General features: G+C 47.8%; 2 protein-coding genes across 2 annotated transcripts; both read right to left on the reverse strand.

Moving 5' to 3' along the window:
- Positions 1–286: 286 nt before the first annotated feature.
- On the reverse strand, positions 287–19,131 carry fbrs (fibrosin). Its single transcript, XM_041238737.1, has 19 exons — positions 17,861–19,131; positions 15,893–16,114; positions 15,235–15,264; positions 12,731–12,779; positions 11,640–11,976; positions 11,173–11,411; positions 10,342–10,640; positions 9,541–9,585; positions 8,802–8,897; positions 7,668–7,736; positions 7,067–7,105; positions 6,207–6,278; positions 5,535–5,667; positions 5,213–5,293; positions 3,866–3,949; positions 3,202–3,439; positions 1,301–2,117; positions 719–1,041; positions 287–491 (listed from the first exon to the last, which is right to left on the reverse strand). Exons 1-19 carry the CDS (start codon positions 18,158–18,160, stop codon positions 287–289), a joined length of 3,678 nt encoding a protein of 1,225 aa, XP_041094671.1. The 5' UTR covers positions 18,161–19,131.
- Positions 19,132–20,241: 1,110 nt separating this feature from the next.
- Positions 20,242–26,835, reverse strand: LOC121306810 (coiled-coil domain-containing protein 42-like). The gene is made up of 6 exons (XM_041238738.1): positions 26,771–26,835; positions 25,263–25,368; positions 24,225–24,425; positions 22,285–22,506; positions 21,865–22,029; positions 20,242–21,139 (listed from the first exon to the last, which is right to left on the reverse strand). Exons 1-6 carry the CDS (start codon positions 26,833–26,835, stop codon positions 21,038–21,040), a joined length of 861 nt encoding a protein of 286 aa, XP_041094672.1. The 3' UTR covers positions 20,242–21,037.
- Positions 26,836–26,889: the final 54 nt, after the last annotated feature.

Below are 26,889 nucleotides of genomic sequence, written 5' to 3' on the forward strand. Positions count from 1 at the left end.
TTTCCAGTTCAAATTACATTTCTTCATTTAATTTATATAAAACAGGACATGTTAAATACAAAATCAGACCAGAAAACAAAATCCCTGATTAATAATAATAATAATAATAATAATAATAAATAACTGAATTGATTATTAGCCGAAACACACAGTAAGAAATTCGGTGACACAGTCAAGCAACAGTGGTGATAGTATAACTTCACGCTTGTACAGAAAAAATAAAGTCGTAAATCCTCGAATTTATTCTGTAATATTTAAGCTAGCCCTGCCTGCTGGCCCCTTTTCCTTATCTGGAGTCTCTGTTGTATATCCCAGCCTGGTCCATCCTGCTGGGGTCTCGCGGGGAGCCCGTGCCGCTCCTGGAGGGCCCCGCGCCGGCCCCCGAGGGGATGAGAGGCGGGGGCGGGCCGACGATAGAGGAGGGGGTCTTGGAAAGGAGCCCGTTGTTCTGGTGGGCATGATGGGGGCTGTACAGAGTCTCGGGACACAGCCTGCTGAACAGGGAAGCGGCTGTCAGTTGGGGAGCAGCCAGGTCCTCCCCACCACCACCCCCACCCCCCACCACCACCCCGCAAACGTTTCGCCGGTAAGACATTTAAAAGAGAGCTTCAGGAGAGTCGTCTTAGACCCGGGAGAGCCCTCTCGTTCGTTCCGTCGCCGTCACGGGCGAGCACAGCACCACCACACCCCCCTCGTCCCCCACCACCACCACCCCCACACCCTGTGGGACCTCAGGGGGTGCCCGCCAAATTCCTCTCGGACGTACCCCGCCCTCTCCTGCTCATAAAACCTGTGCTGGGCAGCGAAGAAGCGCGCGATCTGGGGGTCGGCTAAAGCCATCTCCCGCCTCTGGTGGGCCAGTTGCTGCTGCTGAAGCTGAAAAGCTTCCTGCAGGTTCCAGAAGGAGGCTGGGGAGTGGTGATGGCTGGGCGGGTGAGCTGGGACCTGCCCCCCGAGATAGGCAGCCCCAAGTGCCCTGGTCCTATCCAGGACGGAGAGGGAGCCGAGGGGGTGCGAGGGGAGGAGAGGAGGAGGAGGAGGAGGAGGGAGGAGGGGGGGGGGGGGCCCCCCCCCCTTCCCCGCCGTCGACTCACCCACTACACTTCGGTGGCAGCGGACTTAAACTCGCGGTACCACCGACGGTCCCTTGGCTAGCCCGAACCCCGGTCTTGACCGGGAACCAACCGATCGCCTACTTCCGATCCCACGTCGAGGACCACCCTCGGCTCCTCAGGGGGAGTCGACGGCCCCGCCAGCTTCCTCTCCCCCCAGCGTGGAGTGGGAGCCCTCGTCCGCCCACCCCCACTCTGGGAGGGGTGGGGATTGGGATAGGCTCAGAGGGCTCCTCTTTGCGTTCCTGTTTGACTTTGACAAGCGGGACGGGGAGAAGGGAGGGAGGAGGGGTTGTTGAGCTGGTGGGACAGCTTTCGGATTTCCTGGGGGTCAGGAGTTGTTCCGGGCTGGGCTTGCGATCGAGATCTCTCTCCTGGCTCTCCCTCTGCTTCTCTCCAGTCGAAGCCCGCCCATTCTCTCTGACCGAATTCACAGCGGTGGGAGTAGACGACGAAGACAGAGGAGTGACGGTGCTAGACTTTTTGTTCCCGCCCTCTCTCCCACAACTGTCCTTGTCCGGGAGCGAGTTTGACAGGGAAGGAGGAGCAGTAGAAGAAGGATTTGAGGAAGACGCAGGGACCACTCGCCCTGAACTCCCTGCGGACGGGTCGCCCCGCAACGGTCTGTGCGGAGAGGATGAGGAAAGGTGGCCACAGCTGTTGCTGTCGTTATTTTGATGGCTGGCCACAGCCTGATGCTCTCTGATTCTGTGCTGCTCCGAAAAAGAACCGTTGTCTCTCGGGGCCACATCGTTGGACAGGAATTTCGGTCCGTCTCTGTCTCGGTGCGAGGACAGGACAGAAAGCTGTCCCCTCTCTTTGTCTCTGTCCTGGCTGTGCTCTCTCGAGTTTCGTCCCCCTCGTCTCTTTTCCTCGCCGGTGAGAGAGTGCCCGTTGCTGTGGGATGGCGCGGAGCTGGAGGGGGGTGTGGAGGTGGGGGGGGCGCACTTTTGGTTTGGGGTGACAGGAGACATCCGGACAGGGTGACGGCTGTAAGCCCCGTGCCTGGGGGGGGGCAAAAAAAAAAAAAAAAAAAAGGATTTTTTAACCAAGATTTCCCGATTAGAGAGGGGGGGGGGGGCAGAGAGAGAGACAGATAGACAGAGAGAGAGAAAGAGCAAGCGAGAAAGGAGAAAGAGATGAGCCAAACAGTTATACATCATTTACAAATTTTAGGCTCGAAACAATTTAAAAAATAAATGAATAAAAAAAGAAATATATGAACATAATTTAGACATTTTATTTAACATCCTGTAATCAAAGAAACTACAAAATGACATCGCCAAAAAAAAAGTCTGCTGGAAGTCATAATAGTAGCACAGTAAGAATTTCATGATAGATTTCGAAATGCCACATTTTTCAATCTTTTTTCGTCAAGTAACTGGGATTCAATATGTTAACGAGGGAACATTATTCAGCAGCTTTCACTGGACTCTATGAAGCTGAGGGAGTTCATTCTATATAGAGGGGGTGCAATTCAATATGTTAACAAGGGAACATTATTCAGCAGCTTTCACTGGACTCTATGAAGCTGAGGGAGTTCATTCTATATAGAGGGGGTGCAATTCAATATGTTAACAAGGGAACATTATTCAGCAGCTTTCACTGGACTCTATGAAGCTGAGGGAGTTCATTCTATATAGAGGGGGTGCAATTCAATATGTTAACAAGGGAACATTATTCAGCAGCTTTCACTGGACTCTATGAAGCTGAGGGAGTTCATTCTATATAGAGGGGGTGCAATTCAATATGTTAACAAGGGAACATTATTCAGCAGCTTTCATCGGAATGCTAAATGATTGGCCAGAGGTGTAGAACGGTTTTAAAACTAGCATCTTCCTTTGGCGTTACTCAGGGCTGTTTTTAGCACAGCAGTGTGATCCAGTCCAGGTTTTATTACCAGCTTGATCAGCCCCCAGTGTGTCTAGCTAACAAGCTCAGGTGTGTCTGATTATTAAACTCCTAGTGAAACCAGGACTGGATCACACTGCTGTGCAGCGGGAGTCTGATTCCCAGCCCTGAATATCATTAGTCTCCAAATTATTTTTATACCAAAGAGCATCTCTTCCTTCCTCCTCCTCCTCCTCACCTCTCTTTCTCATCCTTGATCACCCTTTTCTCCCTCTCTCGCTCCCTCTCTCTCTCCCGGTCGAGAGAGCTACTGCTGCTGCTGTTGGCCCCTTGCTCTCTGTCACCCCCTCTGGGCCAGGCGGGGGCGGTGGGGAAGGAGGGGGGTGCGCGGTGCAGCCTGTTATAGGGGTCCTGGGGGTTGGTGAAACCCTGCGCCCCTCCAGGGCTCTCCTTGTGAGCGAAGAGCAAGCTGGGAGCTGCGAAAGACAAATACAAAGCAAATTACATTTTTATACATATATAGCGCCTTTCAGAGACCGTGGCACCCCACAATGCTGGACGGAGTTAAGAAGAACTCTTATGTACAGCTACAAACAATCACATAAAACTAAGGAGACTCTCTGGTCGGTCCAGCGGTTTGAAGAAAAGGGATCTCGATACCTACCAGGAGTGGGGGGTGGGGGGGGGGGGGGGGGGGGGGGGGGGGGGGTTTCCAGTCTCGCAGAATTCGGCCTGAGCCCGCTTTGCAGCTCTGCGGCCGCTCCCCCTCACAGTCCACAGTAAACACAGAACAGATTTGGTCTTACTGCTACACGAATGTGCTCGGGTTGGGGGTGTCGGACACATAATTTGTGTTTGTCCTTAAATTTGAAAACATGATGGAAACAGTGGCTACTGCTCACCGATACTGGGGCTCCTGATCCCACCAAAGGCGGCATTGCCGAGGGGTCCCAGGGGGGTGTAGGAGGGGCTGCGTCTGTAATGATCTGAAACACCAGGAGGGGCCAAATTAGTACCAGTACCCCTCCCCAAACAAACCACTCCAGAACTGTACACCTCTGGTCAGAAGGTTTGCATCCCCACCCCCTCTATATAGAATGAACTCCCTCAGCTTCATAGAGTCCAGTGAAAGCTACTGAATAATGTTCCCTTGTTAACATATTGAATTGCACCCCCTCTATATAGAATGAACTCCCTCAGCTTCATAGAGTCCAGTGAAAGCTGCTGAATAATGTTCCCTTGTTAACATATTGAATTGCACCCCCTCTATATAGAATGAACTCCCTCAGCTTCATAGAGTCCAGTGAAAGCTGCTGAATAATGTTCCCTTGTTAACATATTGAATTGCACCCCCTCTATATAGAATGAACTCCCTCAGCTTCATAGAGTCCAGTGAAAGCTGCTGAATAATGTTCCCTTGTTAACATATTGAATTGCACCCCCTCTATATAGAATGAACTCCCTCAGCTTCATAGAGTCCAGTGAAAGCTGCTGAATAATGTTCCCTTGTTAACATATTGAATTGCACCCCCTCTATATAGAATGAACTCCCTCAGCTTCATAGAGTCCAGTGAAAGCTGCTGAATAATGTTCCCTTGTTAACATATTGAATTGCACCCCCTCTATATAGAATGAACTCCCTCAGCTTCATAGAGTCCAGTGAAAGCTGCTGAATAATGTTCCCTTGTTATCATATTGAATTGCACCCCCTCTATATAGAATGAACTCCCTCAGCTTCATAGAGTCCAGTGAAAGCTGCTGAATAATGTTCCCTTGTTAACATATTGAATTGCACCCCCTCTATATAGAATGAACTCTCTCAGCTTCATAGAGTCCAGTGAAAGCTGCTGAATAATGTTCCCTTGTTAACATATTGAATTGCACCCCCTCTATATAGAATGAACTCCCTCAGCTTCATAGAGTCCAGTGAAAGCTGCTGAATAATGTTCCCTTGTTAACATATTGAATTCCACCCCCTCTATATAGAATGAACTCACTCAGCTTCATAGAGTCCAATGAAAGCTGCTGAATAATGTTCCCTTGTTAACATATTGAATTGCACCCCCTCTATATAGAATGAACTCCCTCAGCTTCATAGAGTCCAGTGAAAGCTGCTGAATAATGTTCCCTTGTTAACATATTGAATTACTGGTTTTGGAAAACAAACATGCATGTGGGGTAGATCAACAGACATTCGTTTCCCTGGGGGTACAAATGTGAGTTACACCGGGGTCCGGACGTTTGCTTACCTAGGTGCGAGGGCGGGGTTAAGAAAGGGTTAGGGGGTCCAGTGGGCGGGGCGAAGGGGGAGGAGCCAGGATGGACCGCCCCTAAAACCAGGAGAAAGGAGAAACAAAAACAGGTCAAAACAGAGAGTAAGAAGAGAAAGAAACAAAGAAAGAGAGAGCGAGAAAGAGACAGAGAGAGTAAGAAAAAAACAGAAACAGAGTAAGAAAGAAAGGAGAGGAGGGTCAAGTGCCAATCCCTGTTTTTCAACTCCAATTTCAGTTCCTTTTAATTGTCTGTATTTTCTGAATCAATGTTTTCCCCGTGTCTGGATCCTGCACTCACCGCTGGCAGAGAACAGGGAGGAGGGGCGGGAGAGATCGTGAGCTCCGGAGAGGGGGCCCATGGAACCGGAGCCTGGGACGCGGGTGATGAGGTCATTGGGGAAATCAGGCTTGTGAGGATCGGCCTGCATGTGCTGCGAGGAGGGGGGGAGAGAGAGGAGAGAGAGAGGAGAGAGGGGGAAGAGAGAGGGAGAGAGGTGTGGAGAGGGAGAAGAAAGGAGAGAGGAGAGTGAGAGAGAGGAGAGAGAGAAGAGTGAAGTGGGGAGAGAAGAGAAGAGAGAGAAGTGAGGAGAGCGAGAGAGAAGAGAGAGGAGTGAGAGAGAGACAAGTGGGGAGAGTGAGAAGAGAAGGAATGGAGAGAGAGAGGAGAGAAGGGGGAGAGAGAGAAAGGAGGGGGAGAGAAATGGAGAGTAGAGAGGGGAATGAATAGAGGAGAGAGTGGAGTGGGGGTAGAGGGTGAATAGAGGAGGAGAAAGAGTGAAAAAGAGGTAGACAGGGAAAGAGAGGAGAGAGAAGTGGAGAGAGAGATAAGAGAGTGTGAGAGAGTCGGGGGGGGGGGGGGGGGGGGAGGGGGGCAGAGCAGCGCATAGATATCAATTAACCACATATTGAACAGTTACATTCGGCAGAGTCAAGATTACAGACCCCCAGAACCCCAAGTTTTAAATGGTACCTTCACTTTCTCCTGATCCCGCAGAATCATCCATGCAACTCTTACGTGCATTGCACACCACTTCCCAGGTTTCTGAGAGAGGGAGAGAGAGATCGAGAAAGAGAGAGAGAGATTTTATATATTATGTCTCAATCCTAAAATTCTAGGTGATGCACAATTTTTGGCCAGAGCTGTACATTTTTTATATCTATCCACCTATCTATCTATATCTATCTCTGTCAATCTATCCATCTCTCTGTCAATCTATCAATCTCTCTCTCTGTCAATATCAATCTCTATCTCTGTCAATCTATCTATCTCTCCCTGTCAATCTACCTTTATCTCTTTCTGTCAATCTATCTCTCTCTCTCTGTCAATCTATCAATCTCTCTTTCAATCTATCTCTCCCTGTCAATCTATCTTTATCTATCTCTCTGTCAATCTATCAATCTCTCTCTCTGTCACTATCAATCTCTCTCTCTTTCAATCTATCTCCCTGTCAATCTATCTTTATCTATCTCTCTCTGTCAATCAATCTCTCTCTCTGTCACTATCAATCTCTCTCTCTTTCAATCTATCTCTCCCTGACAATCTATCTTTATCTCTTTCTGTCACTATCTCTCTGTCAATCAATCTCTCTCTCTATCAATCTAGCTCTCTCTCCCTGTCAATCTATCTTTATCCATCTCTCTCTGTCAATCTATCTCTCCATCAAATTATCTTATCTCTATCTATCTATCTATCTATCTATCTATCTATCTATCTATATCTAATCTCTGTGTAACATGGAATATACAAACATAAAAGATTTATTTAAAAAATAAGGAAAAATAGGCAGGACAAATTGTAATAATAATATTAATAATAATAATAACACTTACACTACTCACTCGTAACGCAGCCCTGAATGGATCTGTGAGCTGGGAATGGAAACAAAACATGGGTTCAAAAAAACTTTAAAATTAAACACTCAAAAAAAAAAAAATCACAACCTTTAAAAACCGATTTTAAAATTGGCTGATTATATTTATATTCATATCTAAAATAAACCACAGACTCGCCGTGCAGCCAACTCAGAGCTACAGCGTCGGAGGACAGCTTCAAGCCCGCAGGCGCCCGGCCGGACCACAGGGGGGCGCTGGTGAGCCGAGGACACCCTGGCAGCGATGCCCCGCGGGAGCCTGCGCTCGCCAGCGATGCCCCGCGGGAGCCTGCGCTCGCCAGCGATGCCCCGCGGGAGCCTGCGCTCGCCAGCGATGCCCCGCGGGAGCCTGCGCTCGCCAGCGATGCCCCGCGGGAGCCTTTTTAGAGTTTTATTGTTTTTTTTTTTTTTTTTTTTTTTTTTTAAAACGATAACAAGAACTCGAAATTGGAAAAGCAACGGGTCCCAAAACTAAATTGAGATTAAAAAAAAAAAAAAAAAAAACACACACAACACAAATAATAAAACACGAAAGAAAAAAGTCTTATTTGATTACTCACGCGCGGATCTTTCGCCTGCAAGGGGTGAGGCACTGCCCCCAATCTCGCTGCTATGTCCGGATTGGTTGTCTGAAAGAGAGAGAGGCGGGGCAAGGACCGACCGGCTTTTAAAAACAAAAAGTACTTGAAGGATAAACACAAGCAGGTATTTCAAATCCTTTCGCACTCTTATCAGCAATATATATATATATAAAAAAAAAAAAGAAACAGCTGCTCGGGTTTGTGACGATCGCTGCTTTTTCTTCAGACTCTGCGGAGAACAGCGACCCACGCAAACCCCTAGCAGCTGCTGCTTAATTCACTCTGAAGGGTGGAATCAGCCCGATCGACGCCTGCCGCCCCTCGCCCGGTCTTCAGACTCCTGTTGCACAGCAGTGTCGCCCAGTCCAGGTTTTACTACCAATGTCGCCTCGGGGCCGGCTGATCTGCCTGTGTGAACTCATCTCATCTCCAGCCCCAACCCTCGCTCGCTGTATTTTTCCCATACCTCTTTATAGACGCGCACACTGATAAATCCTCTCCTGATCACTCGTTTTATCACCAAACTCCTCAATAATGCGATCAGAGTCATTATTTTATTACTATAACATCTCAAAGCTCTGCAGATGTCTGTTATGTTCTTTGAGCGCTGGCTGCAGAAGCAGCTGTCTCCTTTATGTCCGTGTTATCTCTGTGGCCCAAGGCTGACTAAGTGTGAATGGGGTGAAGCTCAGGTGTGTCTGATTATTAAACTCCTCGTGAAACCAGGGCTGGATCACACTGCTGTGCAGCGGGAGTCTGATTATTAAACTCCTAGTGAAACCAGAACTGGATCACACTGCTGTGCAGCGGGAGTCTTATTCCCATCCCAGTGATGATAACCAGCATTATTATTGCAGGGCTGGGAATCAGACTCCTATTGCACAGCAGTGTGATCCAGTCCAGGTTTTACTACCAGCTTGATCAGCCCCCAGTGTGTCTAGCTAACAAGCTCAGGTGTGCCCGATTATTAAACTCCTAGTGAAACCAGGACTGGATCACACTGCTGGAATGGATCACACTGCCGAAATGGATCACAGTTTTTGCTAGGTGATCAGTAGCTGTGAAGCAGGTGTCTTGTTTCCAGCCCTGTCGCCAATCCTTGTGAATGCTTACCTTTGGTTGAAAAGCTCCCTGTAGTGAGCTGAAGGTTCCAGCAGGTGGCAGCACTGGAGGGAGGCCAGAGACTGAAGGAGGATAGGTTGGGTAGAACTGCAACAACACACACAGAGACAGAGACGCACAGGGAGAGACAGAGACAAAGAGACAGACATTAGCTGGTTGACTGTATCAATACCAGGTGTATGCAGAAACTCATTGCCTTTAACAAGTATTACAAAATAAATATAAAATAAAAAACCAGATATTAATTAATAATAATAATAATAATAATGGCTATGAATTCTCAGAACTTCAAACATATCTATGGGAGGCAGATTTTCTCCTCCAAGTACAGCATTTTACTCAATTTGTGACGTAACCTTGCTAGACTCTGATCAAGGACAGAACTGCAATTACAGTACTGTCCCATATAATACAAAAGGGCAGTTTCATATAGACTTCTTATTTAACACAAGCTTTATTCAGAGACAGTGAAGAACACAGGGAGGAGAGAGAGACAGAGGGAGGGACGAGAGAAGGAGACAGGGAGAGAGGAGACAGAGAGAGGAGAGAGGCAGACAGAGAGAAGACAGGGTGAGAGGAGACAGAGTGGTGTGAAGATTAAGAGGAAGAGAGGGAGGAGAGACAGAGAGGAGACAGAGAGAGAGATTTCTTGGTATCACAGTGTATCCTTTTTCGCTTTAGAAAACAAACAAAAAAAAACAGAAAAGAAACCACACAAGATTTCACTCACACTGTGTCGGTAGAGCCCCTCCATTTTCCCAGGATACTTCTCGAACTAAACAAAACCAAAAAGTACAGAAGCAATGAGCACCTTACCCCATCAGACAAGACAACTGTTACTATCACTATCATTATGATTAACAACAGAGGGCTGTGTGGTCCAGTGGTTAAAGAAACTGGTTTGTAACGTCGTGTTGTAATCAACGGTCAGAGTCGACACTGTGGACTAACGAGCTCACAATACAGGTTCGCACGCTGCAGAGGAACAGGGGCGAGGGTTTGGGTGAGGCGTTGTTGTAAGTGACTCTGCAGCTGATGCACAGCTCACACGCCCTAGTCTCTTGTAAAGCGCTTTGTGATGGTGGTCTACTATGAAAGGCACTATATAAAAATCATATATATATTCTGCACACAAAACTAGATTACTGGAAACACATTTCAATTCCATTTGCATTCATCCAATTGCTTTCTTTTAGAGCCTCTCAAAATAAAAGAAAAAAGTCTATGATAGAAAAAAAAGTAACAATAATAACACTAAAAACTCATTCAAATAAAAAAAAAGATAATTTACCCCCCCTTTTTTTTTTCAGCTGGTACACCCGGAACGCACAGCATTACGCTGGGGTTGGCATGTACCACAGGGGAGGCTGTGGGTGTTCGCTACAATGTCTGCAGCAGTTTGTCTAACCCTGTCAGCTGTCTATTCAAACAGACAGTGTTCATGAGGACTTTACATTGACTCCCGCCCCACCCCGTTTTGAGCTGGTATGTCCCGAGCATAGAGCAGCAATACACTGGGGCTGGCGCGTACCATGGGGGCGGCGGGGGTGTTTGGTACCACAGCGGTGGCAGCAGCACTGGGAGGCAGGAAGGGGGTATAGTGCTGGTGCGTGTGCGTGTGTTGGTGGTTATGCTGGTGAAACTGGAACGCCAACGGGCCGATGCTGGCCGGGCCGGAGGCCGTCCCAGACCCAGTGGGGGCAGCGGCGGCGGCTGATGGGCCCCTCCCCTCGCTCCCGGCTCCGCCCCCCACCCGCTCTGCCCCGCCCCCTCCCCGCGACTGGGAGGTGAGGAAACGGGAGTTTAGCTCCTGTCGGATCAGGTCCTGTTCTGGAAAACCAAAGAAAGAAAGAGAGAGAGAGATGAGATCTAGATACACCTCTAGCTGTCTATCCATCTGTATCCGTCTGTCAGTGTGTGTATGTGTCTATCTGTCTAGCTCTCTGTCTGCGTGTATCCATATCTCTCATATATGTGTGTGTGTGTGTGTGTGTGTGTATATCAGTCTGTCAGGCTAGCTAGCTCTCTGTCTGCGTGTGTCCATATCTCTCTGTCCATCAGGCTAGCTAGCTCTGCCTGTCTTGCTGTGTCTCCACTCGCACACAAAAAAGTGTTCAAGCGTTCATGAGGATTTTGCATCGACCCCCAAATAGTGCAGCTCCCCAGTTCTGAGCTACAGAGCGCTCTGGGGATGAGAAATCAAACAGCCCAACCCTGAGCTACAGAGCGCTCTGGGGATGAGAAATCAAACAACCCTAACCCTGAGCTACAGAGCGCTCTGGGAATGAGAAATCAAACAGCCCTAACTCTGAGCTCCCCACCTCCACACACTGCAGTGCCTCCGTGAGGTGAGCCTGCTTACCTGAGAACACAGAGGCAGTCCCTGCCACGGGGCCCGTCTGCAGCAAGGGGGGAGGGGGGGGCAGGCCGGGCGAGGGGGTGAAGGGTCTCCCCCCTGGACGAGAGGGGGGCCGGAGACCCCCTGAGAAGGGGGGGTTGAGTGACAGTGCCAGGCCGGAAGGGGTGGAGGGCCGGTGGAGAGAGAGCTGGCTGGAAGAGGAGGAGGAAGAGGTGGGGGTCTTTGATGGAGTGCTGCAGCGGCTGTGGAGAGAGAGAGAGGGAGAGATGGACATATATATAGATATATATCAACAATTTCTCAAAGCCTCCTCTAGTGTTTTCTACTGTTATAACCTTGACCTTCGCATAAAAGAAGGAAACACATTTAGTTGAAATCGCTCGCATCGCTTTACTTTCAAGGTGTGGTATCCGAAGCACAATCAACAAGTACAGAGAAACATCATCTGGAATTAACCCAACTCTACTGACCTGTTGAACCCGGGACCTGCCCCGTACACTGCCTGGGGCTTGGGCTGTGGGGCGAAGCGGCTCCCCGGACTCGGGTTCGACCGGGGGTTCAGGGTGGTCCTGGCAGGGAGGTGGGCGTGGTAGCTGCAGAAGGGGGAGGGCTTGTCTCCTCTCCGCGCCTCTTTGGGCAGCGAGGGGGAAGCGGGGTGCAGTCGCCGGCCCGGGAGCAGGTTGGGGGGCTCCGTCGGCAGGTAGGGGACGCTGTCTGGTTCCTGGTTCCTCTCCTGGCTGCGTTGGATGCCAGATATTCTGGAGGTCACGGAGAGGCGAGGAGCGTGGTTCACCGCGGATTCTGGAACTGCAGACACATTTTTTTTTAAAATAAAAACATTTCTCCAGGTTTGTGTGCAGCTCTGGAAAACATTTAGCATCCCTCTCTATATAGAATGAACTCACTCAGCTTCATAGAGTCCAGTGAAAGCTGCTGAATAACGTTCCCTTGTTAACATATTGAATTGCACACCATCTATATAGAATGAACTCACTCAGCTTCATAGAGTCCAGTGAAAGCTGCTGAATAATGTTCCCTTGTTAACATATTGAATTGCACCCCCTCTATATAGAATGAACTCCCTCAGCTTCATAGAGTCCAGTGAAAGCTGCTGAATAATGTTCCCTTGTTAACATATTGAACAACGCTTTGACTGAAAAATGTGACATTTCAAAATGTATCTTCCGATACGTTTTGCGATCTCATTAAGTAGTTTTTCCAATGAAGCTGCTGAATAATGTCTTGTTAAATGAAAGATCTATTTTGCGATCTCATTAAGTGTAGAAACCGTAAACACATATTCCACTCATATATATATATAATATTACTATATATATATATATATATATATATATATATATATATCTATATATATATATAATATAATTATACATATATATACATATATATATATATATATATATCTATATATATATATATATATATATGTATATATATATATATATATATAAATTTTTCTCAATCCTGAAATTCAAGGGGATGCAAAGCATTTGTACGCAGCTGTGGCTGGAGATGGACAAGAGGATATGAACACCCTTACTTGTACTTGTGGAGACTGTGAAGGGCTGATCGAAATTAGCATCACACCCCTAAGAGAGAGAAGGGAACGACACAGTAAAAAAAAACTTGTGCATTGTAAATCGCCAGCCAGAGACACACAGACACACACAAACACAGAGACACACAGCCAGCAGAGAGACACACAGACACACACAAACACAGAGACACACAGCCAGCCAGACATACACAGCCAGAGAGACACACAGACAAACACAAACACAGAGACACACAGCCAGCCAGAACACAAACACAGAGAGAGACACACAGCCAGCCAGACATACACAGCCAGAGAGACACACAGACAAACACAAACACAGAGACACAAACAGCACAGACAGACACACAGACACACACAGACACACACACAGAGAGACACACAGACAAACACACACAGAGACACAGCCAGACACACACAGCCAGAGAGACACACACAAACACAGAGACACACAGCCAGCCAGACACACACAGACACACATGCAGCCAGAGAGACACACAGACACACACAAACACAGAGACACACAGCCAGCCAGACACACACAGCCAGAGAGACACACACAAACACAGAGACACACAGCCAGAGAGACACACAGACACACACAAACACAGAGACACACACACAGACACACACAGCCAGAGAGACACACAGACACACACAAACACAGAGACACACAGCCAGCCAGACATACACAGCCAGAGAGACACACAGACAAACACAAACACAGAGACACACAGCCAGCCAGACATACACAGCCAGAGAGACACACAGACAAACACAAACACAGAGACACACAGCCAGCCAGACACACACAGCACAAACACAGAGACACACAGACACACACAAACACAGACACACACAGCCAGAGAGACACACACAAACACAGAGACACACACAGCCAGACACACACACACAGAGACACACACCAGCCAGACACACACAGAGAGAGACACACAGACACACACACACAAAGAGACACACAGCAGCAGACACACACAGCACAGAGACACACAGCAGAGAGACACACACAAAACAGAGACACACAGCCAGCACATAGAGACACACAGACAACACAGAGTACACAGCCTCGAGAGAGACACCAGACAAACACAAACACAGAGACACACAGCCAGCAGACACACACAGCCAGAGAGCCAGACACAAGACAATACCCTTCCACTCTTACACACAGACAAACACACAGCCAGAGAGACACACAGCCAGAGAGACACACAGACACACACAAACACAGAGACACACAGCCAGCCAGACATACACAGCCAGAGAGACACACAGACAAACACAAACACAGAGACACACAGCCAGCCAGACATACACAGCCAGAGAGACACACAGACAAACACAAACACAGAGACACACAGCCAGCCAGACATACACAGCCAGAGAGACACAGAGACAAACACAAACACAGAGACACACAGCCAGAGACATACACAGCCAGAGAGACACACAGACAAACACAAACACAGAGACACACAGCCAGCCAGACATACACAGCCAGAGAGACACACAGACAAACACAAACACAGAGACACACAGCCAAACACAGACACACACAGCCAGAGAGACACACAGACACACACAAACACAGAGACACACAGCCAGCCAGACACACACAGCCAGAGAGACACACAGACACACACAAACACAGAGACACACAGCCAGCCAGACATACACAGCCAGAGAGACACACAGACAAACACAAACACAGAGACACACAGCCAGCCAGACACACAGACAGAGACACACAACACACAGACACACACACACAGCCAGACATACACAGCCCAGAGAGACACACAGACAAACACAAACACAGAGACACACAGCCAGCCAGACATACACAGCCAGAGAGACACACAGACAAACACAAACACAGAGACACACAGCCAGCCAGACACACACAGCCAGAGAGACACACACAAACACAGAGACACACAGCCAGCCAGACATACACAGCCAGAGAGACACACAGACAAACACAAACACAGAGACACACAGCCAGCCAGACAGGCCAGAGAGACACACAGACACACACAGACACAGAGACAGACAGACACACAGAGATACACACACACACAAACACAGAGACACACAGCCAGAGAGACACACAGACAAACACACAACACACAGCCAGCCAGACATACACAGCCAGAGAGACACACAGACAAACACAAACACAGGCTAGACACACAGCAGAGCCAGCATCCACAGGGAGGAACGAGACACAAGGAGGAGAGGGGGAGGAGAGAGACATTAAGCCAGCCAGATCATACATTACAGCCCGAGAGACACACAGACAAAACACACACCACCGGAATGGTAGGTCTCAGATGTGTCTGTGTGGACCACACCACACATCAGTGTGACACAACAGGTAGTGACACTAGTGTGTGACCACACGTGTCCTAGAAGGGTTGAGAAGACACCAGACACGGGAAAACGAACACAGGCGACTACACTCTTACCCTGTCATCAGAGTCACTCTCCGTGTCGCACTGTTAAAAAGCAAGAGAAAGACATTACGTTTAGTTCATTTTATTTTTTTTTTTTAACCAGGAATTGATTTTCAGTAGCAGTAAAATTTAGTCATTTTAGCAGATGCTTCTATCCAAAGAGACGAGTCACTTCACCTCCTTGGGCTCCGTCCTTCGGACGAGACGTCAAACAAATGAGGTCCTATTGGAAGAGACTCTGCAGCAGCAGCAGCGTTGTTGATGATAGAGTGAACTCCCTCTAGCTTCATAGAGTCCAGTGGATAAGCTGCTGAATAATGTTCCCTTGTTAACATATTGAATAATAATAATAATATATAATAATAACTCCCTCAGCTTCATAGAGTCCAGTGAAAGCTGCTGAATAATAATAATAATAATAATAATATAATATTAATAATAATAATACTCTTGTTTAGAATGAACTCCCTCAGCTTCATAGATGGGAATCAAACTCTCGCTGCACAGCAGTGTGATCCAGTCCTGCTTTCACTATGAGTTTAATAATCAGACACCCCTCTATTGTTAATTAGACACACTCAGGGCTCATCAAGCTGCAGTGAAACCTGGACTGGATCACACTGCTGTGCAACAGGAGTCTGATTCCCATCCCCCGGATTTGGAATTGTACCTCTCCTCTTCTCCTCCTCCTTCTCCTCCTCTTCCTCCTCCTCTTCGCTCTTCTGCCAAGCTCTCCCATTCCGTAGGCTCTCTCCCTCTCCCACTGAGCTCTCTCCCCCTCTCTCCTCTCCTCCAGCTCCGAGGCCAGCCCTCTCTCTTCCGGGCGCTTTCTTTTCCCGCTGAGGCGTTCCCAAACGCGGGCTCGATCTGGAGGTTTCAGAGCTGCGTCCTTCTGGGAGGAACGAGAACAAGGAGGAGAGGGGGAGGAGAGAGACATTAAGAGATATTCCCGAATACACAACAATTAATAAAACCTGTGTATATACCAGATATAGCCAAAGGATTTTGCGTTGGCTAGGACTACGGCTCCCTTGTTATGCATATTGCAATTGCACCCCCTCTATATAGAATGAACTGTCAGCTTCATAGAGTCCAGTGAAAGCTGCTGAATAATGTTCCCTTGTTATCATATTGAATTGCACCCCCTCTATATAGAATGAACTCCCTCAGCTTCATAGAGTCCAGTGAAAGCTGCTGAATAATGTTCCCTTGTTAACATATTGAATTGCACCCCCTCTATATAGAATGAACTCCCTCAGCTTCATAGAGTCCAGTGAAAGCTGCTGAATAATGTTCCCTTGTTAACATATTGAATTGCACCCCCTCTATATAGAATGAACTCCCTCAGCTTCATAGAGTCCAGTGAAAGCTGCTGAATAATGTTCCCTTGTTAACATACTGAATTCCACACCGCCGCTTAGGAGTTTAAATGTACTTCACGAAAATGTGACATTTCGAAATCTAACATGAACTACTGTACTACAGGGATGGGAATCAGACTCCTGTTGCACAGCAGTGTCACCCAGTCCAGGTTTTACTGCCAGCTTGATCAGCCCCCAGTGTGTCTAGCTAACAAGCTCAGGTGTGTCTGATTATTAAACTCCTAGTGAAACCAGGACTGGGTGACACTGCTGTGCAGCGGGAGTCTGATTCCCACCCCTGTAATAATAATGCTGGTTATCATCACAGGGATGGGAACCAGACTTCCGTTGCACAGCAGTGTGATCCAGTCCTGCTTTCACTAGGAGTTTAATAATCAGACTCCCGCTGCACAGCAGTGCGATCCAGTCCTGGTTTCACTAGGAGTTTAATAATCAGACACACCTGAGCTTGTTGGCTACACTGGGGGCTGATCAAGCTGGTAGCAAAACCTGGACTGGACGACACTGCTGTGCAATAGGAGGCTGACTCCAAATTGCTGTAAAGAGTTAGAAAGTCACACTAGCCCTGAACTCAGTCCTCACAATTAATGCAATCAACCACTGCGTGTCTGAGGGTGTCAGGATGTGGGGTCCCCAATATGTACTGCACAGGGAGAGTGAATCTACAGTGTGGGGGTGTGGAGCAAATAGTGAAAAGTAAATAATAATTATTATTATTATTATTGTTATTATTATTATTACTTCACTAAGCCAAAACAGAAAAAGGCCATCTTCAAAAATAAACGATCTGGAATACAAATTAAAAAAAAAAAAAAAAAAAAAAAAAAAATAGTTAACAGGGATTTATTTTAAAAGAGATTCGTTTTTTTTTTTTTTTTTTTTTTTTTTTGAAGCCTTACTTTCATATTAAAACGCTGTATACAATCTTCCCCCAGTGGGGAAAACAAAACTACATTTTCACACAGAGAGAGACAGAAACAGAGAGATAAGTAAATTATATTTAGATGCTGCGATAGCATAGGTGCCACAAAACATTTGTTTTATTTTGTTTCTTGTTTTTAAAATAAAATAAAAACAAAACATTTGGCCAACTTTTTTCGAAATGGTTTCGTTTACAGTTTGACTGACCACGATCTCCCAAACACACAAATCTAGAGGCACAACAAACAACAACAACAACAACAACAACAACAACACACGTACACAAAAACAAAAAATAAAGTACATTTTCGTGACAAAAGCGAGTCTCGTCTCACCTCCAGCGCTTCCAGGGAGACGAAGCTGGCGATGGCGAAGCCGTCTATCAGATCCTCTTGGCAGGACACCGACTCTTTCTTCCTCCGGCGCGGCGGTCTCGGTCTATTGTTGCAGGGTGCGGGTCCCGTGTCCCCCCCGCCTCCCGGTCCCGGGGCTTCGCCCAGCTCCGAACCCGAGGACGGGGAGCAGGCCCGGTTTCCCCCGAGCTGGGCTGGTCTTCTCCTCCGCCGCTCCCGGTCGCGCTGAGACCGGGATCTCCTGCCTTGGCGAGAGCCGCTGCTTCGACAGGGGCCTTCCATCGTGATCGTGGAAAAAAAAAAAAAAAAACACTTTTTTTGTTTTCCCCCCCCAAGTTCTGAGACACCCCAATAAAAAAAATAAATAAATAAATAAATAAAAATGAGGGGTCTTGTTTTGTATCCTTGGGGAGGGGGAGGGGGGGAAAAAAAAATACAAAAATAAATAAAAGCTGAGCAGTCTTTTAATCCCGGCGTGTTAAACTCCCCTCAAAACACAACATCCCGTTTCACTGTGTTTTCTTCCTTCGGGTGTGTGTGTGGTTTTTTTTTTTTTTGTTTTTGTTTATTTATTTATTTATGGATTTATTTATTTATTTATCCGTTTAAAGACACGTTTCACAATAAGGTCTTGGGTTCTGTCACGAAGTTTGATAGAAAAAAAAAACAGCAATTTATTTTATTTATTGTTATTATTCATCACGATTTATACCCGGGTCAACACGACACGAAGGCTTAGCTGGCATTATATATATATATATATTAATATAAGTTTTGTGTTTTGTTTAAGCACAGCCTTTCAGGTCGGGTTTATAATCTGATATTTTGTATAAATTAAAGTTTACTTTTTTTTTTCTCCCCCCCCCCCCACCGAGATGTATTTACATTCCCAATCGGAAAGGAGAATAATTTCTTTATTTTCTTTTTCTGTCTTTTTTTCCTTTATCCCAATCGAGCCGCAGAAAAAATAATAATAATATCCCTTTTAATTTAATTAAATCTCTCTTAATTTTTTAGCAGTCGAGACCCGTCGCCTCATTTCTCTCCCCTCCTCTCCGGGTTGTACTGAAAAGCAATATGAAGTCCCCAGGCTTGCCTAATTTAATTCATTTAAATTTATTTCTTATTTATTTATATTGAGAAATATTTCGTGTTTAAAATCGTCCCACCCCCCCACCAAGAGAAAACAACAAATATAAACGTATAATAAATTGAACGAAACCCCCTTTTTTGTTTCCTCTATCGATTGCTTTTAAGTGTTAAAGTTGACAGTTTGGAAATGGTAGTATTAATATTATTATTATATTATTATATTATTATTATTATATTATTATATAATATATTTAACTTTACTTTGTGAATGAGTACAACAACACCGGAAGATGTGAAAAGGACCGGGACAAAAAAGCTTTTCCAGGCCCTGTTTTTTTACCCGTTTAGGTTCTTGGTTTTGTTGTCAAATTTTTTAAATAATAAATAAATTCAAAAGAAAAAAAAGAAAAATCAACATTTCGACACAGCGATAATATTGTCGCTATGGGGGGGCTAGGGGGGGGGGGGGGGGGGGGGGGGCTTGGGGGGGGTTGTCTCCCAAATAGGGGTGGAATAAATTAATAATTAATAATAAATTAATAAATCAAAATATTTTATTTAGATATAATAAAAGTTCCTAATACGGGACCTTTTTGAAAAAAAAAAACACACACAAAAAAAAAAAAAAAAAAAAAAAAAAAAAAAAAAACTGACCGGATTGGTTTAATATTTCAAATGGTAAAGGGAATTTCCCTTCAGGCTATTGTATTATAATATTTATTATATTATTATTATAATATGAATAATAATAATTATTATAATTTTTAATGGGGACCCTTGTGAAATGTGGTGACACGACTCGGGGGGCGGGGCCCGCCCCGATTCCTTTACAGCTCTCTTTTTCTTTCCGTCGACAAGAAACCCTCCCCCTTCGTATTCTTGTAGCATTATGGTAATAATACCAGCACGGACGTGCCGTGGCCTGGCGCGCGGAAATTTTTTATGTTATTTATGTATGTTTTAGTTTTTAGTTTTATTTGCCGGCCGGCGCATAAATAAATAAATCAAAAAAAAAATAACGGCCGGCGCGCGTGGTGTTCGCTCTCTCTCTCTCTCTCTCTCGCCCGCGGGTTTTTTTTCCCGCGGTTTTTTGGGCTACTTTCAAAAGCACAGCCGCGGGCGGGGGAAATCTTAGGGAGTCGCGGGTTAAATGATAATGTAATTAGATTAGAGGCGCAACTTATTTAAAAAAAAAAAAAAAAAAAAAAAAAAAAAAAAAGCTCGAAACTGTTTTCGTGTTTGCGACACTGTTTGGGATGCATTAGTATTTCCATTAATGTTGGCAGGAATGTTGATTTGTCCCTCCAGAGCTTCCGTACGCCTTTGTTATGTGACGTCAGATGCGCTGTACTGGGGCTTGTAGTTTTTTTTTTTAATCAAACTTATATTCGGTATATTTTCTTACACAAGCTGTTCGCTTTGATGCAGAGTCCTGCGTGTTAAAAATAAGCTCGCTTTCAGTTAAAACATATAATTGGTTTCCCTTCTCCTGTCGGGGGTCGGATACAATAGTAGTGAAAGTGAGAAAGAAAGACTTCATTTCCCGGCGTCCCTGTCTTTTTTCGCAGCTGCGCTTGCGCAGTGAGGTGAAACGAGAAAGACTCAATTTCCCGGCGTCCCTGTCTTTTTTCGCAGCTGCGCTTGCGCAGTGAGGTGAAACGAGAAAGACTCAATTTCCCGGCGTCCCTGTCTTTTTTCGCAGCTGCGCTTGCGCAGTGAGGTGAAACGAGAAAGACTCAATTTCCCGGCGTCCCTGTCTTTTTCGCAGCTGCACAGACAAACAAAACCGTGTAAGGACTTTGCAACTGACGTCTCATTCTCCATTCTTTTTTTATAAATAAATAAACAAATAAACAAATAAACGACGGATTTTAAACATATAATTGCTAGGGCTACTTTCTACAAAAAAAAACAAAAAAAAACAAAACAAAACAAAACAAAAAAAAACAAGAACAAAAAAACAAAACATTTTCTTGGCAATGTAAATATCTGTTGTGTTTGTGGCACCGGATTCGTGCAGCTGCAGTCCCGGTCGGCTTCCACAAGGGGGCGGCAGAGCTCTGGTGGCTAGAGAGCAGGGAGCGCGGGGCCACTCTTGCTTGCTGCGGCAGCTTCTTGTTTTGTCACTTCCTCCGAGATGGTGGCCATGTCCAAAATTACTTTTTGAATCTGGAACAAAAAACATTGGGGGGGTATTAATAATAATAATAATAATAATAAGTCATTTTGCAGAAGCTGTTATCCAAAGCGATTCGCAGAGACTAGGAGGGTGAACTCTGCTTCATCAACAAATGCTGCTGCTGCTGCAGAGTCTCTTCCAATAGGACCTCGTTTGTTTTGTGTCTCGTCCGAAGGACTGAGCACAAGGAGGTGAGCGACTCGCTCAGGGTCACACACACACACACACACACACACACACACACACACACACACACAACACACACACACACACACACACACAGCGAGTCAGTGGCTGAGCCGGAATTTGAAACCTCCTGGTATCAAGACCCCTTTTCTTGTCTCTTGGGAAGAGGGCTCCCCATAATTAAATTGAGGGCTTGTGTTTCACTCCTGTGCGCTCTCTACTGTGTCAGACTCACAATCAAAACAAGGGGAGAGGAGAGAAGAGAGAAGGAGAGGAGAGGGAGAGGCAGAGGAGAGAGAGGAGAGAAGAGAGGGGGGAGGTGGGAGAGGGAAGAGGAGAGAAGAGAAAGAAGAGTGAGGAGAGGAGAGAGGTGGGAGGGGGGAGAGGAAGAGAAGAGAGGAGAGAAGAAAGAGAAAAAGAGGAGAGGAGAGAAGAGAGAGAGAGAGAGGGAGGGAAGAGGGAGGAGAGAGTGGTAATGAGGTTGTAGGACAGGGGAGAGGGGGTAATGAATTTGCTAAGAGCCCCGCACCTTCTCCAGCTGTTTGGGGGTGTCCTCGAGTGGGACAGGGTCGCCTCCTCCGTCCCGCTGTCTCTTGCACACGGTCTGGTAGAGGTTCAGAGTTGCCATCTTGATGGTGCCCAGCAGCAGAGTCTTCTTGGCAGCTGTGTTCTGTATGTGAGTCCAGCGGGACTCCTGAGAGAGGGGAGGGAGGGGGGGAAGAGAGGAGAGGAGAAGCGAGAGGAGGGAGGGGGATAGGAGAAGCGAGAGGAGGGAGGGGGAGAGGAGAGGAGAGGAGAAGGGAGAGGAGGGAGGGAGAGAGGGGAGAGGAGAAGGAAGAGGACAGGAGGAGAGGAGAGGGGGGAGCTTGTTATGTCAGTTATCAGTATCAGAGGTCAGTATCTCTGGTCAGTATTAGAGGTTAGTATTGATCGTTAGTGTCAGTGTTACCCAGAGCAGGGCGTCGCTCCGGGCCTGGTCCAGTCGGCTCTGTAGCTGAGCCAGCTGGTTATTATACTGAAGAACAACGTTGTTTTTCTCCTCCAGGAAACGGCCCAGCTGAGCCCGGGCTCGGTCCATATTCTCCTGGTTCTCCTGGGCGGTTCTGAGCAAGTCCTCGCGGGTCAGAACCAGGGTGTCATAGCGACTCATCACCTGACGCACCTCCTGGAACTGAGAGTAAGGGGGCAGCAGTGAGCAATATGCCGCAGGTCAAAGGGCAACGTGCTGCTGTAACCTAACTAACCCCAAACTCAACCCCAACCTCAACCCTAACCCTAAACCCTAACCCTAACCCTAACCCTAACCCTAAACCTAAACCCTAACCCTAACCCTAACCCTAACCCTAACCCAACACCAACTCCAACCCCAACCCCAACCCCAACCCTAACCCCAACCCCAACTCCAACCCCAACCCCAACCCCCTAACCCTAACCCCAACCCCAACCCCAACCCCAACCTAACCCTAACCCTAAACCCAACACCAACTCCAACCCCAACCCCAACCCTAACCCCAACCCCAACCCCAACCCCAACCCCAACCCCAACCCCAACCCCAACCCCAACCCCAACCCCAACCCCAACCCCAACCCCAACCCCAAACCCCAACCCCAACCCCTAACCCTAACCCTAACCCCAACCCCAACCCCAACCCCAACCCCAACCCAACCCCAACCCCAAACCCAACACCCCAACCCCAACCCCAACCCCAACCCCAACCCCAACCCTAACCCCAACCCCAAACCCAAACCCAAACCCCAACCCCAACCCTAACCCCAACCCCAAACCCAAACCCCAACCCCAAACCCAAACCCTAAACCTAACCCCAACCCTAACCCCTAACCCCAAACCCTAACCCCAACCCCAACCCCAACCCCAACCCCAACCCCAACCCCAAACCCCAACCCCAAACCCAACACCAAACCCTAACCCTAACCCTAACCCCAAACCTAACCCTCTCTCTCAACACCTGCTCACTGCTGACTGTACAAAACTAGAGAGAGGTAACAACGCTGGGGACGAGCCTACCCTACACTCCTCTGGGTCTCTCACCTACGTTGCTCGGATGAGGTTGGACCCCTCTCTAACTTGGGACATGGGGGATTGAGAGAGAGAGAGGAGAAGTGAGTGTGGACGAGCCTTTACGGACATGGGGGCGAGAGCCTACGACAACTCCTCTCTCTCATCTGCTCGGATGCCTGTACCCCTCTCTCTCTCACTCTCACACCTGCTCGGATGCCTGTACCCCTCTCTCCCCACCTCTCTCTCTCTCTCCTCTCTCCTCTGTGCATCCGGAGATGCTCTCATGGGAGAGAGAGAGACATGCTACGGATGCCGGAGGAGCCTCTACGGGACATGGGGAGCGAGATCGACCTGGGAGTGGTTTTGACGCGCCTACGGATGCCTGGGGCCCTCTCTCCAGAGGAGAGAGAGAGTGCCTGGGACGAGCCTCTCTAATGGGGAGACATGCTCGGGATGCGAGAGTGTACCCAGCTCTCCGCACAACACCCTGCTCGGGATGCCTGATACGGCAGAGCGGAACTCTCTCTCTCTCACACCTGCTCGGATGCCTGTACCCCTCTCTCACACTCTCTCACACCTGCTCGGATGCCTGTACCCCTCTCTCACACACACCTGCTCGGATGCCTGTACCCCTCTCTCTCACACACACCTGCTCGGATGCCTGTACCCCTCTCTCACACACACCTGCTCGGATGCCTGTACCCCTCTCTCACACACACCTGCTCGGATGCCTGTACCCCTCTCTCACACACACCTGCTCGGATGCCTGTACCCCTCTCTCACACACACCTGCTCGGATGCCTGTACCCCTCTCTCACACACACCTGCTCGGATGCCTGTACCCCTCTCTCTCTCTCTCTCTCTCACACCTGCTCGGATGCCTGTACGACTCTCTCCAGGTAGCGCAGGAAGACGGCGTGTCGCAGCACTCTCTTCTCCAGGACCTCACGCTCGTGGTTCAGCGATGTCATTTCCTGCTGGAGGGCGGCCAGGTCACTCTCCTTCTGATTGGTCAGCTCCCGCTCCTGCGCGGCTTTCTTCATGGCACGGAGACGCTTCACCTCGTTCTCCTGACGGGCACAGAGAGGGACAGAGAGAGGGACAGTGAGACAGACAGAAGGAGGGACAGTGAGACAGACAGAGAGAGTGAGAGAGAGGAACAGTCAGAGCGACAAAGAGAGAGAGAGGGACAATGAGACAGACAGAGAGAGGGATAGTGAGACAGACAGAGAGAGTAAGAGAGAGGGACAGTGAGACAGATAAATACACTTTCATTGCACCCCCTTCCCCCACCCCTCCCCTCCTCCACTTCCTCTCCCACTCCCCAGGGGGAGGGAAGGAGAGGGTGAGGGGGGAAGGAGGGGAGGAGGAGGGGGAAGGAGAGGGAGGTCGAGGGAAGGGGGGGAGGGCGGGAGCGAGAGTGGAAGTCCTTCACCAGCTTTGGACACGTCCATGCGAAAGTAGGCCCGGAGGAAGAGCTAGTCGAGGAGGGGAGGAGGGAGCGTCGTCTCGGGTCCCAGTCGAGTTTGCGGGACGACCCGTTTCTGTCGGTGTTTCGCAACTTTGACCGCGGTAACGCCGAGATTGTGCCCCACCCGCGACGCACATTTTCTTATGCCCTCGGCCTCGGTTCTACCGGCTGGTTACCGGCGTCAAAGTATGTGGACGTGTGTCGCACAGTCACTGATCTCCACGAAACTGGCTCCAGGGATAAAATCGTGCTTAATGAAGGGCTGCGAATCGCTAAGCCAAACAGCTTTTTAAAACACCCAGGAAGCGCGGAAGCTAAGCACCATTGATCACCCGGTTGTAAAGGTGAGGGGAGGACAGCTCCCCCCCCCCCCCCCCCCCCCCCCCCCTTTGAAATTTACACCCTTTTGAGCCATCGTGGGTCCAGTTGCTCTCACCTCTCTCTGGGACTCCATTGCTTGGTGCACATGCGCCACCTCCCTCCTCTTCTCCAGCAGGCGAGTAGACTGGGCAGTCAGGTCTCCCTCCCTGGCCGGGACCTTCCTGAAACCGCACAGCACCCCCCAGTGGATCAGGATGTATCACTGCAGCGCAACTTTAAAACCGCAAACGCGCTTCTCCTGCGTCAAGCAGGCTTAAGCAAAGTGCCCGAGAGGGAGGTCTCCTTGTGAACTGATATCAAATTTCATAGTGGTTTGGCTGCTCTCGGCTGCTGTCTTTCTGCTTTTGGAGAAACCCTCAGCTCAGCACACATTTCCAAAGTGATATATTTACACTTGTGCGGATTATCAACAGCCAGTTTAATGTAACAGATAAACATTAGTGCATTATGCCTTTTTTTTTAATGATTTATTTATTTAATATAGCGTTAGCTGTTCACGGCTTCACTGTATAATGCTAAAATGTTGTTCGCCTCCGCTAACAAGGTGGCAGCAGTAGTTTTAGTGGTTATCTGCATTATGATTAGCAGGTGACTTGTGATCTTTGCAATCGTCCCTTTGGTTCACAGCCGCAGCCAGCCTCCCGCAGTAACATTTCAAAGCTGCGCTGGGCCGTGCAGAATCTGCATGGATTGCCGTGGCTCAGCTCTGTGCAGCTCTGTGCAGAACTGGCTGTGCTCCTAAATTCAACGCTGAGAAGCAACAACTCTTAAAATCGCTCCTAAACTCACCTTTAACGTTTAAACGTGTGTGGGGGCAAAGTCAATCTTTTCCCCTTAGGCTTTCAAGCCCCATGTCTTACATTGTTTAATTGAAGCAATGGTAAATGATCTCATTTGACCTGTTAAATCTAGAATGCATTAACAGCCCGCCAGGATCAATGTGACAGCCCGGCTTTATAAGTCTTCGAGCATTGCTTCTGAAAAAAAAGACTGGCTGTGGGGACCCATATCAGTGTGGCACACAGCTTTCAGTGCCTGCATGGGCTTCAGTGTGCATCGCTGATATGCTTCCCCGTGAGAGGTACTGGAAGAATCTGTTTCTTCTCGAGTTTGTCGAGTGGAAACACTGCACAGGGTGGAAAACTAGAAGAAACTAAACTGAGTCAAGCAGAGCAGCTCTAGTTTGGGGCTCTAGTGCCTTCATCAGCGTTACTGAAACTAAACTGAGTCCAGCAGAGCAGCTCTAGTTTGGGGCTCTAGTGCCTTCATCAGCGTTACTGAAACTAAATGAGTAAAGCAGAGCAGGTCTAGTTTGGGGCTCTAGTGCCTTCACCAGCATTACTGAAACTAAACTGAGTCCAGCAGAGCAGCTCTAGTTTGGGGCTCTAGTGCCTTCACCAGCATTACTGAAACTAAACTGAGTCAAGCAGAGCAGCTCTAGTTTGGGGCTCTAGTGCCTTCATCAGCGTTATTCCTGATGCCTTTTATCAGTGCTGTTGAGATCAATCAAAAAGAAACAAAGAAAATCAGTCCTATCAGAAAGAAGATTATAAACATACTCACACCAGAAGATTCCGGAGGTTCTCTCTATAAAAAGTTTTGAAGTAATCGGAAAGATCTATGGCCATTTCTATAAGTAAAACAACTAACAAATTAATACCAAATAATACCAAATAATAATA

The sequence above is a fragment of the Polyodon spathula genome, chromosome 50 (genome assembly GCF_017654505.1).
Source record: "Polyodon spathula isolate WHYD16114869_AA chromosome 50, ASM1765450v1, whole genome shotgun sequence".
Taxonomy (NCBI): Eukaryota; Metazoa; Chordata; class Actinopteri; order Acipenseriformes; family Polyodontidae; genus Polyodon; species Polyodon spathula.

Excerpts from the sequence above, each read along its gene's own strand:
- fbrs (XM_041238737.1), bottom strand. The coding sequence starts at position 18,160 with ATGGAAGGCCCCTGTCGAAGCAGCGGCTCTCGCCAAGGCAGGAGATCC. Across the intron at positions 12,780-15,234 it reads AGAGTGACTCTGATGACAGG|GGGTGTGATGCTAATTTCGA; the intron begins GTAAGAGTGTAG and ends TCTCTCTCTTAG. Across the intron at positions 7,106-7,667 it reads TGCAGGCGAAAGATCCGCGC|CTCACAGATCCATTCAGGGC; the intron begins GTGAGTAATCAA and ends TTCCATTCCCAG.
- LOC121306810 (XM_041238738.1), bottom strand. The coding sequence starts at position 26,835 with ATGGCCATAGATCTTTCCGATTACTTCAAAACTTTTTATAGAGAGAAC. Across the intron at positions 24,426-25,262 it reads CAATGGAGTCCCAGAGAGAG|GAGAACGAGGTGAAGCGTCT; the intron begins GTGAGAGCAACT and ends TGTGCCCGTCAG. Across the intron at positions 21,140-21,864 it reads CCCCCAAACAGCTGGAGAAG|ATTCAAAAAGTAATTTTGGA; the intron begins GTGCGGGGCTCT and ends TTTTTGTTCCAG.